This window comes from Haliaeetus leucocephalus, unplaced genomic scaffold (assembly GCF_000737465.1).
Source record: "Haliaeetus leucocephalus isolate CR32 unplaced genomic scaffold, Haliaeetus_leucocephalus-4.0 Scaffold92, whole genome shotgun sequence".
Classification (NCBI taxonomy): Eukaryota; Metazoa; Chordata; class Aves; order Accipitriformes; family Accipitridae; genus Haliaeetus; species Haliaeetus leucocephalus.
In genome coordinates this window covers 1644201-1657024 of record NW_010972528.1, presented here as the reverse complement: position 1 = coordinate 1657024, position 12824 = coordinate 1644201, and the positions used below count along the sequence as shown (strand labels likewise).

Genomic DNA, 12824 nt, shown 5'->3' with positions numbered 1-12824 from the left:
TTTTTTTTTTTTTTTCCCCCCCCCCCCCCCCCCCTAGAAAAAAACCTCTGGCTAGTGTAACTTGGTATACTCTCCCAGTTAACATACAGAACTATGTGAATATTCAAGTATTATCTAACATGCATGTATGTACATTTCTGTTGGAAACACCAATAATAGTTCTTATTTACTGGCTGATAGTTTTGTATGTCCTTTTTTATTTGGATAGCTTTGAGGTTTTAATTGTGGCTGAGGTCAGTTTGTATTTGGATATGAACTGTAATACTTGGCACCACTCAACTTTTTATAGAAAAAAAGCCTATTTTAAATACACTTGATACAAAACTAGGTTTATCAAAACATGTTTGTCTATTACAATTAACTCATTTCTTAAAGAAGTGTTATGTAGTTAGGAAATTTTCTGCTCACAGCTTCTTTAGCATTTTAGAGGTAGTAGATATCCTGATTCCTTCTTGACTCCTCAAAATCAAACTTCTTAAATTTTTTTTCCAGTTCCCAATTGTTCCTTAACTTTGGATAAGCAGGTCGCTGAAGTGAACATGAATAAAATAATCTCTAAGTTTCTGTGAAATGCATCACTGCTGTAAAAAGCTGGTTTATCAGTTACGCTCCATGTCCATAAGTAGTTACTTCAATCAGCACAGTGGTTTGATCTCTGCAAGATCTTGGCAGTGAGGAAAAACTATCTGTATATTCTTTTTGTACCACATTTATTTGACCTTAGTACAACTGTAGGAAATGTGGGCTTGAATTGTAAAGGTATTCATTTCAAAATTAGTTTTTAATATGTTTAAAAAAACCATTAAATTATTTCAGTTTAAATTAGAGGAAAATTTAAAATTGGAGAAGATGTTTTGTCTCCTTGTAGCCTCATACAGACCCTTCTCTGTGTCATGTAAGCTGTCCACAAATTGCAATACTACAAATGTAGTAGTAGTAGCTGTCTATGATTTACAATACTTACTGCATATGTGCCTTTTGTTTTGCAGGTCACCTTTCCCATCAGAGTCTTCTTTCTCCTGGGGGTGGAGATCTTGATTGTCACAAATGCTGCTGGGGGACTGAATCCCCACTTCCAAGTGGGGGACATCATGTTCATTAGAGATCACATCAGCATGCTCGGCTTGGGAGGGCAGAATCCACTGCGTGGACCAAACGATGAGAGGTAAGAAGGCATCAGCTGTGTTACCAATTAAGCCTTTCTTCCTCCAGCTGCAGGCGAGGACTGCCAGTTGTGCCTGCTGGCAAATACTTACTGGTTTGGCTCCAGGTACCCACGAGGCAAAAGTTAAAGCAATAACTGTGCGTGCTGTGCCACCTGCCCTGCCTTCCCCAAACACCCTTCCTTGGCTGTTGCTTGCTCTTACAAGCCTATGAGGAGTTTATACGCAAACGTCCAGAAGGTTTTGTTTTCTAAAAGTAGGCTTCTCATCCTTCTCCTGACATGGCCAGCTGTACCGTCTGCTAAAAAGACCCACTGCTGTCTCTTCTTGTCAGTCCCTTTCTCTGCTAGTTCCTCTTCATTGAGCAATCTGGTGGACTGTGGTGTCTCCAGCCTGCATTTGTCAACAGCTGTTTCTGGTGTGATGGAACTGATACAACAGAGGCTAGGCAGTAAGCTGATAGCAGAGCAAAGGTAAAACCTCTAAATCTCCTGATAACCACCCTTGTATCCAGGTCATTAAACTGGGATGCCTTTGTTAACACCATGTATTCACTGAAGGCATCAGTCTGATGAGAGGTGGTTGTCTTGGCAGCCTCTTGGGAGACCTCTAGATCTACGAGAGTGACCTGCTGCTGGCTGAGCTGGGAAATCAGGTTTCCTGTACTAGCTGTGTAGCAGGATTTTAATCTTATGGACTGTAAAGTGGGGCTTGTAACACATCCTCACCCCTGGACTGCAGTTGCCACCAGACATAGAGTTGGTTTGAGCAGGAGGTTGGACTAGATGACCTCGAGGTCCCTTCAAACCCAAATTAATCTATGATCCTAAAACCCTCCCAAGGCACCATCGGACTGGTAGGGTGGAAGGCAACCAGCACCAGCAAGGTCATAGCACTGAGAGGGGCATGCCAGGTGGCCCAGTGTTTACAAAAAGAAGCCCCTTGGGTCTCAAATGGGGCTAAAAAGAGCATGAGGACACATCCACTGCAGATTCAGGCTGAGCAAAGGAGAGCACATCAGGTATCAGGAAAGTCAACATGGAAGCAATAAAGATCCAGGGCTGTCAGAGCCTTATGGCAAGAAAGAAAGAGGCTAGGTTGTGATAAGGAGATAACAGTAGCAAGAATTATTTCCTAACCAAGCTGGCAGGAGAGAAGCCAGATGAAAGCCAGATGTGTGAAGCCAGAGGACAGGCAACGGAGGTGGTGAAGGAAGGAGGTGGTAGTTTATGAGCAAAGAGTGAGTTTAGGTAACAAGATGGTTAAATTTGTTGTTGGGTTGGTACCTTCACCTTGAAAAAAGGACGTGTTTGCAGGACAGGCATCTGGACTGTCCTGGGATCTTTCCAAAAAGAAAGCTCTGGCTGAGAGTAAGGTGGTCTGCCTGGCTTCCAGTTACAGTTAGTTCCTTCCTGATGTAATGCCAGACCTGGCTCCTGCTACTGAAGAAATCTGAAAGGTGCTAGCAACTGCCTCACGAGAAATAAACATTGTTCTGTCATTCAAATGGCAAGAGGACAGTACCCATCTGAAGTGGAACATCTTTACATCTTCATAGGTGTTGGTGTGGGTTGCAGGAAAGAACGATCAAAAGCACAGAAGCCACATGGAAGAGTGTTTAAAGCTCTCTGGACTTGCATAATTGCTCTGGAACAGGAGGAGAAACACCAACCAAACAGTAACTGCATCTGGAAAACATTCAAAGGCAGCATAACTGTCTCATTGCCTCCCAAAAGCAGCTTCCTGGTGAAGACTGCAGTGCTCTGGGAGGTGACTTTTGTACTGCTGACCAAGGCATCAAAATGGGCAAAAGGTCTTTATGAATCAGCTTTGAAGTATTGCAGAGCTTTAGCTGAGCAAACTCCTCCTAAAATCTAGTGCAGCTCAGCCACCAGGAAGCATTTATCTAAGCACAGCAGAGTAAAACTAAAGGCAATGAAGTGATGTGGAAAGGGGATATAGTGCAAGAATCTGAGGACTGAATTTAATAACTTAGAGATTGGCTTCCGTGTTGCTGGCCATCCTTCAGGAAAGAGAAGCGATTTTCATGGTGATGAATACTTATTACCTTACACCAGATGGGAAAGTTTGTTTTTCATTTATATAACACTTCAGTGTTTGGAAATGTAAAATAAGCCAGCTACTGCCCTAAACATTCAGCTGGAAGAACATGAAAACAAGCAGGAGCTTTCATAGCCTAAATGAGGGACCTGGTCCATTCCTACCAAACTGAGTTGGTGAACATGGCTGGGAGTTTGCTTTCCAGATTTCTTCAGCAGCAGCACACCAGTCTTGGCCAGGTACTTCTGCTCTCCCTGAGTCAATAGTAGGATTTGCTCAGTCAGGAACAGGACTGAGCTGTTATCTTAAGATCCAAAGCAAGCAAGAGACCCAGCCTTGAAGCACAGGATGAAGGCTACCTAAAATATGGCCTTGGAGCTCCCACATATGCTACTCTCCCCATTTCCCTGCAAAAGAGGACACTTGGAATGGGATGTTATTGCCTAAATGTAGACATCTAATACCATCTGACACTCTGTGGAGTATCCAGTAACGGTTCTCCGGGGCTGGCAGTTGCAATATAAGACCTACAGGACGTGGGCATGCTCTGGATGGGCAGCTGAGGGGAAGGCAGAACTTACTGGGGCATCTCAAATGGGCAATTGGATTGCCCTTCTGTCCTAGAAGAGTCTCCAAGCTTGTGCTTAGTGTGATCTTGCTGTGCCAGGAACCAAATACAGAACTGGATGCTTTTCCTGTGATGTATTTTCTGACCAGCAAGATTTGTTCTTTTGCCTCCCCAAGAAAGTCATTCCTTGAGGCCCTTCGAACTGGTCTAATGTAGACAGTTAGGGAGAATGACTCAAGTCTCATGTGATTTGCCCGGTGGATCCAACTCTGTGTTTCTTGCTTCGAGTATGTGGATGTCAATGCGGGGATAGAACAGCCTTTGCTGTTGTGGCACAGGGCATCCCTGGCCATGAGCCTGGTTTAGTAGCTGCCTGCTGCAATGAGTCTTAAATGTAGCGACCAATGGTCCATCAGGCCCTGCTCAAACCCCGCACTGGGGACAGCCTTTGGGACTCGGTGCCACAGCGAGCCCACCTGCAAGCTGTTGTGCAGGAGAAGCGAAGGGCAGCAGCTGTCTGATGGACAATGTTTAAAAGTCTCAGTGGGCAGTTATTGGGGAGAGAGAGAACGGGCCATCAGTGCTCCCTGGAGACAGGAGTCCTTGGAAAGACCACTCCAGGAGGGTTTGTGCAGCAGGAAAGCGGTGCCAGACCTTCCAACAGCCATAACCTCTGCATGCTGAGGGTCTTGGGCGATTAGGTCTAGCAGGAATGTCATGATGGGAGAAGTATCTGATGATGAGGCCAGGATGAGAGAGATTGCATCTGTGGCTGGTCTGCCCTTAACATTTCCCTTTTCTCCAAAGGATGAGCATCTCTGAACTCTGATGGAGGGAAGGTAGTGGTAGCAATATCAGCGTGGCTGTGCCCTTTACTGCCTTGCAGGTTTGGAGTGAGGTTTCCCTGCATGTCAGATGCTTATGAACAAGATCTGCTCAGTCTGGCAATGGAGAGCGCACAGGAGCTGGGCTTTCTGAGCTTCGTCCGAGAAGGAGTGTACTGTCTGCAGGCTGGTCCCTCCTATGAAACTATTGCCGAGTGCCGTGCACTGCATGCGCTGGGAGGGGATGCTGTAGGTAAGCTGCCTGGGCTGGGCTGATAGGGTTGGTTGGGCACGTGGATTAAACAGTTCATTCTGCTCAAGGCTGACTTTCTTCTGTCTTTGACTCTTCATCTAATTCTCCTGGGCCTAGAGAAAGGAGCTCTGTGTATTTCTGCTTAGTTCTGCAGTGGCTTAGTGCGGCTCCTAGGGTGGATCTGCAGAAAGTCTCTGTGCTTATGGCTGCCCAGGGCAGGGATCCCAGCACAATGTTGTGTTTATTTCCCAAACACAAATCTCCCACGCTCAGATGGCTCATCTTCAGCAGGACTGAGTGGGGCCCAATCAGGAATAAAGTCCTTTTCTATTATTTTTAAAATTCTGACACTGTAAGGATTTTCACTGTGCCTCTTCCCTACAAAACAGCCCTCCATAAGAGTCTTGATTGTTTAGGGATGGTAATTATGGATACCTTCCCAACTCCATATGAGGAAGGTAAGAAACATGATCCATAAGATTCCTCCAGCTTGACTCCTGGCTCGTGGAAGTCTGTTCATTAATATCTGCAGATTTATTGTGCGTGAGGAAAGGAGCTCAGCTTCCCACAAAGCCGTTTTTCTTTACGATAGCTTTTTTAGCTGAGGAAGAGAAGAGCCAAATGACACAGCACATCAGTACTTCTCTTAGCAAGGCTGCAAGCAGTCTGACACGTCTTTGGGAGAGAGACACAGCATGCAGGAATCAAAAGTGGAAGGTTTATTGTGCTGAGCAGGGTTGTAACTGTGGTGCTACAGCTATTACAGCCTTACAAGTATCGCAGCCTTTAACTATTACATAGCTCAGAAAGAGAGGGCTGTGGGGGGATGAGACAAGGGCATGCGCTGAAGGTAGGATGTGGTTTGCAGCCTTGGAGAGATCTTGGTTTTGTGTAAATCCTAACTCATCCTGGTCCTTTCCTCTCCTACCGTAGGCATGAGCACTGTCCCAGAAGTAATTGTAGCCAGGCATTGTGGCCTCCGAGTCCTTGGGATCTCCCTCATCACCAACAAAGTGGTGATGAACTACAACAGTCAAGAGAAAGCCAACCACGAGGAAGTGCTGCGCATCTCGGTGGTCCGGGCTGAAGCCCTGCAGAAACTGGTCACGCACCTCATTGGCAAGCTGGGGGAAAGCACAAACTCTCCGTGACCTCCAGCCATTTATCATTCATATCATAACATGTGAACACTAGTGAGTGCTGGGGGAGAGCTGTCAGTGAGACTCTCCCCTTCTGCTCTCCTGATTTTGAATAGACCTTTTGATCTTCGTCCCTGTGCTTTAGCTGGTCAGGCGCAGAGGTTTGCTTCGAGTTTTGCCAGAATGATCCCCTTGTTAGTAGCCAGTGACCAAAACAGCTTTCTGGCACTTAAACAGAGTCTGACCTCTGACAGATTCCCAAACCCATATGTCAGCAATGAGCCCCTTGGTACCATGAGCTCCAGCTCCCCCTCATTCCACTGAGAGCATTTGGTGTTTCTTGTGCAGCCTCTCTCAGCTCAGCACCCTCCTGCCCCTGAGTGTCTGCTCCCTTCTTGTGCTGAGCCCCTATGCCAGGAGCCAGGTCAAGAGCTGGTCGCAGGCCTTGGTGCCCACTGGGCATGTTTTGGTAGGGCCTGATCTGAAGCTAGTGGAAGTCCACAAAAAGGCTCTGAGTTTTGGGTGAGGACCTGGATACATAAAATGGGGTAGGCTAAAGATGAGATCTGTCTGGAACAAGCAATGCTGCAGAGCAGGTGAATTGCAATTGATTTTAGAGCTTGGAAAGCCACTGCATCCCAGTGCATGGGGTTGTGTTCCCTTACCATCCTAGGTGGTCTCCCCAGAAAGCCCTCTCTTTGCTCACTTCTTGGCTCTTCATGACCAGCCACAGAGCTCAGTAGCTGTTTGCTACAATGCAACTTGCCCCCCAACACCCCTTCACACCTCTGCTCTGTTTCCAGCCTTGAATCACTATTGCCCTATTTAACAGTGTAAAAGTGCAGCTCAGGCACGAGGCATGACTTGTCGATTCATGGTGTGAGCGTGGCCAAGCTGGAAACAGGATCCAGGTCCAGCTCTGCCTGGGTTTGTTCCTTCTGTTTCTGGATGTCTTGGAGATCAGCAGCTTGAGCCACTTACACTGGAGACCACTTACCTTTTGGTGTCCCAGGACAGAGAGATCAGTTTGACCCAGAGTTTCACCCCAGTTTTGCTCTGCTGGGGGGAGATGCAGCAGATGTTCGGGCACCAATGGTTTGTGGAGTTTAATGAAATGAAATTACAGTGGAAATTATTTTGGAACAGATATGATATTTTTCTGAATTTCCTGGTCCTCTTACATGAAGAAATTGAGCCTAGCAGTGAGTAAAAGACAAAGAGGAGAGGCCACCATGCTCTCTTTTTACCAGTATGCTGATGGTCTGTCAAGGAAGGGCAACTATTCACCAGAACGGTACATTATTTATTGTTCCCTAAAGGTCAAGCTGAGCCATGGATGTAGCTGGATGTGAAACAGTGACTGTAATTATTAGGTAACCTTTTTCCCTTCATTTATCTTGGAGCTCTCTATAAAGCCTATCACTGTCATAGCTAAATGTTTTCAGTTGACACAGTGGTCTGAACTGAAGACACCCAACTGGTCATGGAGAGCTCCCAATCTGCCTTCCTAAATTTAGCTGATCAGTTGTTTTCCATTGATGGTCGCCCTCCGTCACAGCCTTCAGCTTTCCATGACATTTCTTCAGCTCCAAGCGCAAAAGGATGTTGTGGCCTGGTGAGTTTTTTCCGGATTGGCATTTGCTTGAAGCCCTTCATGCTGCAATCATTGGTGTCAACTGCTGTATTAATGGTGCAAATGTTGCCACCAGGAGGAACAGAGCTGTGCTGTGCAAGTTTTCCATGAAACGGTAGCATTTCAGGTGTAGAAGAGATCTTGGGGTGGCTGCTGTCTTCTTCTCTTCTCCTGAGCAGTTACCTGTGGGCAGTCCAGACAAATATCTGCCCAGCCTAGTCTTGAGGACTTCTGGAGGGGGAGGATTCGTTGGCTGCGCTCTACTGGCTGAGTCACTTGTTCAGCAGCTCCTGAAACTTGGAGGAGCCCTCTGAGACAGCAGCTCTTTCCATTTGATGGGTCTGACTGTCAAGACAGTCTCAGGGACCAGCTCTGGTGGTAATATGCAAAAGGAACTCCAGCTCCTTTTGCCACAAGGCTATTGCCTTTTCAGGTCTAGCAGGAATGAAGTGCTCATCAACGGTGGCAGCAAAAGCAGTGAAATATGAAAAGTGTCAGATGTGCAGAGCAAGAAGGAACCACTTCTACCTGCTGCCTTTTCAGACTTGTCCCAGTATGGGCTTGTTACAGGGCAGAGAGAGAGCAGATAATTTCCCCTGCCTAGAAAATGGTGCTTCACATTCATCTAATTAATACTTGGTAAATACAAAGTCTCTCAAGTGTGAGTGGAAGACAGCTGTGCTGCTAGCTGTAGCTAGAGAGCAGCCAGAGTAGCTAAGGCTGGGATTTCAGCAGGCTCCATTATTTAATCAGAGTCAGGCTGGACTGCAATGTGAAGAGAAGCATCCAAAAAACCTGCTGTTGTGCTGGTGCTTCTTAAGCCAGGCTTGAGATGATGAGGAGCTTGGCAGCAGCACCTGCTTTCAGTAGGCTGGGTCTGCTCCTCTCTCCAGCTGTACCAGAGGCAGAGTGTGAAACCTATACATGCACTTGTATCTCGATACAACTTAAAATTTAATCTGAAAATCACCCTGCCACTAAATCTTTGGCAAACTATGTCTGTTTTTAAAGAAATATTTTTCTAAATAGCATTTGAGCCCTTAAACAGTGGGGGGCTCTTCTTTCTGCTGTCCAAGGTTGACTTGGATGGCTCAAACTCTGCATGAATGTCCTGATTTTTGCCCCTGTAAGTGATGAAAGGGAAGATGCCCTGAGCACCTTGGAAGTGATCTTGCTCATGCTTTGGGGGAGAGAAGGGGAGTACAATTAACAGGTGGGTTCATCTGATTTTGGAGATACTTTTAATACAATTTGGGGGGGGGGGGTTACTGCTGCTGAGTTTCAAAAAGCTGAAAGGCAATGATGCAAGGGCGGGGAAGATGTGTAGGGAAGAAACAGGGAGGAAATAAAACCTGCTGTGATCCTGAAAACAGTGTTTTTGTTTGCTGTGCCAATACCATGAGCTAGAAAGGAGTCATTTAGCTGTACGCCCTGCATCCACCTCCCAGGCTGGAGGACAGCCCTGGGGGACCAGAGCACCAGCGCCCAAAGCTCAGGATAATTGGGACCAACATTTGACCAGCACTTTGCACAGGTATTTCTTACTGATCCCACTGGGCTGAGGAACTCTCGGAAAAAAAGACCAAGAACCAAAGGACCTCAACTAATTTTTGAGCAGCTGAAAGGTATGATGGGCTGTGGTGGTGACAGTGCAGCAAGTCGTCTGTGCTGGAGGCAGGACATGGTTTCCTTGATGCTGTGCATTTCATTTAGTGCTCTTAGTGGTCTCTGACAACATCCATGGCTGAAATGAGTAGATCATAACACAGCCTTGGCTTATTTTCACTCCTGTACTCTGTGCCATTTATCTGCTTCTGAAATTCAGGCTGTTATGGTCATAGGATAAGCTGTAAGATGCATGAAAAGCTTAAAACAAAACAAAACAAACCACCCTAGCAAGTAGAAAAAGAGAACCCCAAATTGCATGACTGATCCTGACTTTTTCAGGGCTATGGTTAGCAATGAGCTCGGGTGCTGCCTGGTTAGCGAATGCCACCAGCACAGGGGGTCCCATGCTGCCATACCTGTGGCAGGGGGACCCATAGCAGACCTGTGTTAGTGCGGGGCAGAGCTGGCACAACTCCTTTACTCTCTCACAGCCATGGTTTCATGAGCCAGTCCTTTGTACTAGCCCTTTCTTTTTCCTTACTCATCAGTCCAGAGAAAAGTTTTCAAGTCATGGGGTCCTGCTGCTTGCAGTCCCCTGGAGAAGATGGAGATGTTATATTGATGCCCTCATGTGTGACTCACATAAAGGTGTGATGTCAAGAGGAGAAATCTCTGATACAACCCTTGGCTGGACCATATCATGAGTTTATAAGCAGAGATGTCTGCTGTTGTCTGAGAAACAACCCTGCAACCTCCCCCCAAAAATCTGAGTGTGCGATCCATCCCGTTTCCTTTGCAAGGCTCGGTTTCCCAGACTCTTTCTTTTATGTGAGATTCGCTGTTTACACTCTTTTCTACATAAAAGTAAACGAAAAAGCTTTTTAAAAACCTGCTATCTGTCTCAGCTCAGCAGCTGAACATATGCTTTGCCTTCAAGTTATCAAAATTCCTTTAGACATTTCTCTTAATTCTCTGCAGTTGAATTAAGGGGTTTCTGCTATGGTGGTAGTGGTGGTGTGGTGTTTTGTGGGGGTTTTTTTCCAAAATCTTTAGGTCTTCACTGCAAAGATTTCATGTGCTGGGAAGAATTAAACTCTTCCCTGCCACGCTGAATACGCAGAGCAAGAGGGAGCGATGCAATGCAGGTCATGGCAGTGAGCCGATCTCAATTCCTTGCCGAATTAAAGCCTCACTCTGTAAGCAGTGTGAGGGTCTGTTATTTCCGAAATCTGATGGCACTTTGAGATAGGACTTGGTTTAAGAGCCAGGACGTTGGCAAAGCCTGAAGGGGACCACCCAGCCTTTTCTCCTCCAGAGAGGACATCCTCTCCTGCCGTGCCTGGAGCCTGGACACCTATGCTGGGAGATGGCTTTTAACAGAACGACCACCACTTGCTTTCCTCACCCAAAGCTTCACAGCCCTCTTTAAAACTCTCTTTCTCAATCTTAGCAAACCCCTTCCTGGAGTAATGAGCCCTTCTTGCCCCACCAGGTGCTTTGCAGAGGTAGCTCGAGGAAGTGTTTCCCCAGGGACGGCAGGGAGTGGGTTCAGGGCACGGCCGGAGCCCAGATTTTGCTCCCAGGTACCAACTTGGAGCAACCTGGGGTCTTCATCAGCAGAGAGGTGGGTGTCCTGGAGCAGTGTGACAGTGCTGGGTTGTTGACCCAGAGCCATCCCCACTGTGGGCTGAGGCTCTGCTCAGCACAGAGCAGATGATGGACCAGTGCTGGGGACCCGACACTCCCCTGTGCCCCTTCTCCTGCAGCTTGGGGACACATCCCTGAGCCCAGCCCCACAGAGGCAGTGGGTGTCCATTTTCAGCCCCCAGGAAAACTTTGCTCTGGAGGGAGGGGGACGGAAAAGCAGTGGAGTCTGCTGGGGAAAATTGTGCTCCAGTAATGGGAAAAGGAGGCTTTTTGGGGACTCATCTCCATGCCAGACCCCAGGAAATGTGAACTGAATACCTAGGATGCCCTTCAGTGCCTCTGTGCGTGCTTGAAGACTGCGTTGTGTGGCAGGGAGGAGGAGAAGGGCATCCTGCTGCTCCGTGTCCCAACCTGGCTCTCCCTGTGGGATGCTGACACAGCATCTCCCTTCCCATGCCTGGAGTCTGGCATCCTGCCCTGCCCCAGCTCCTCATGGCCTTAAAACCAGGCTTGGGGCTGTCTCCATTGCACTGAGCTCCCCCAGTTCCCAAGCCTGCTCCCCCTGCAAATTGGGGGGAGCACCTCGCACCCCCTTTTCTCCCAGTGGAGAGACAAAAACAAGAGGCAGCAGCAGCCAGAGGGTGGGCAGTCCCCCAATAACTCCCTGCAGCTGCCTGCCACCACTCCATCCCTGCTCTGCACATGTCTGAACTTTCCTGCCTTCTTCTCATCTTTAATTAAGCACTTCTATCGGCCAAGCCTTCTTGCTGGATCTGAATTATGGTTTTTTTCCCCTCGTAGCCGTGGCAACGCTTCCCCTGGGCAGGCTGTGCGGGAGCCAGTGACAAACCCCACGTGTGGCTGTTTGTTTGGGCCTGGAAATTTCCCTGCTGTTTGGGAAAACTTGGGAAAAGAAAATCCCCCGATGAAATGGCGGGTGGCAAGGGGAGCCCGGGTGAGAAACATTGCTTTTTGGGATGAACATCACTCCCATCCCTCCAAGGAGGCCCCCTCCAGCAGGGATGGCAAAACCTCAATCCAAGGGTTCCTTGGGTTTTCCTCCTGCCGTGGTTTAACCCCAGCCAGCAACTAAGCACCTCCAAAAGACAGGCACAGTGTCCAGGTTTCACATCCTTGCCCCAGCCGTGTGTCACGGGTGACAGCCCTGCTGTGGCCATTGCACGGTTCCTCGGTGGCGGTGGCACTGGGACTGCCTCCGCCCTGCTCATCCTGTTAGGACCAGCAAATCGTGAGCCACAAAGCTGCCATCAGGAGCCCAGTGAGGCGGGGGGGGGGGGGGGGGGGGAGAAGGCACACAGATGCAGTGACACAGGGCAGGGACACGGTGACGGGTAGGGCTGGGTGATGTGGATGAGGGCTGGGTGGCACAGGAAGGGATGCAGGGACTTGGGGAAGGGATGCAGTGATAGGCGGGAGGAGGTGGCCGGCCAGGGCAGGGTGACAAGGCAGGGCTAGGTGTCAGGACAGGGGTAGGTGACATTAGGCAGGGCAGGTGACACAGGGCAGGGGTAGGTGACATAGTACAGGAATAGGTGGTATGGGGCAGGGGTAGGTGATGGGGCAGGTGAAGTCAGGCAGGGCAGGTGACAGGGCAGGGGTAGGTGACATGGGGCAGGGATAGGTGATGGGGTAGGTGACGTCAAGCGGGGCAGGTGACATAGAGCAGGGGTAGGCGACATGGGGCAGGGGTAGGTGACGTCAAGCAGGGTAGGTGACATAGCGCAGAGGTAGGTGACAAGGCAGGGACAAGTGGCAGGGTGCAGGCTGTCCCCCACGGTGCCCAGTGTTGCCCCTGCCGGTCCCGGTCTCCCGGTGCCCGCTCCCGTGGCGGTGCCGGTGTCCCGGTGTCCGGGTGTCCCCGTGTCCCGTCCCCCCCCCGCGATGCCGGTGTCCCGCTGCCCGCCCCC

The 12824-nt window shown here is 48.8% G+C and overlaps 1 protein-coding gene across 1 annotated transcript in view; it reads left to right on the top strand.

Annotated features, from left to right (window-relative positions):
• Positions 1–6020, top strand: part of PNP (purine nucleoside phosphorylase) — a 9879-nt gene extending 3859 nt beyond the window's left edge. The window contains exons 3-6 of the mRNA XM_010585203.1: positions 79–125; positions 990–1165; positions 4679–4869; positions 5803–6020. Of these exons, the coding sequence (XP_010583505.1) occupies positions 79–125; positions 990–1165; positions 4679–4869; positions 5803–6020 (632 nt within the window). The remainder of the gene's footprint in view (positions 1–78; positions 126–989; positions 1166–4678; positions 4870–5802) is intronic.
• Positions 6021–12824: the final 6804 nt, after the last annotated feature.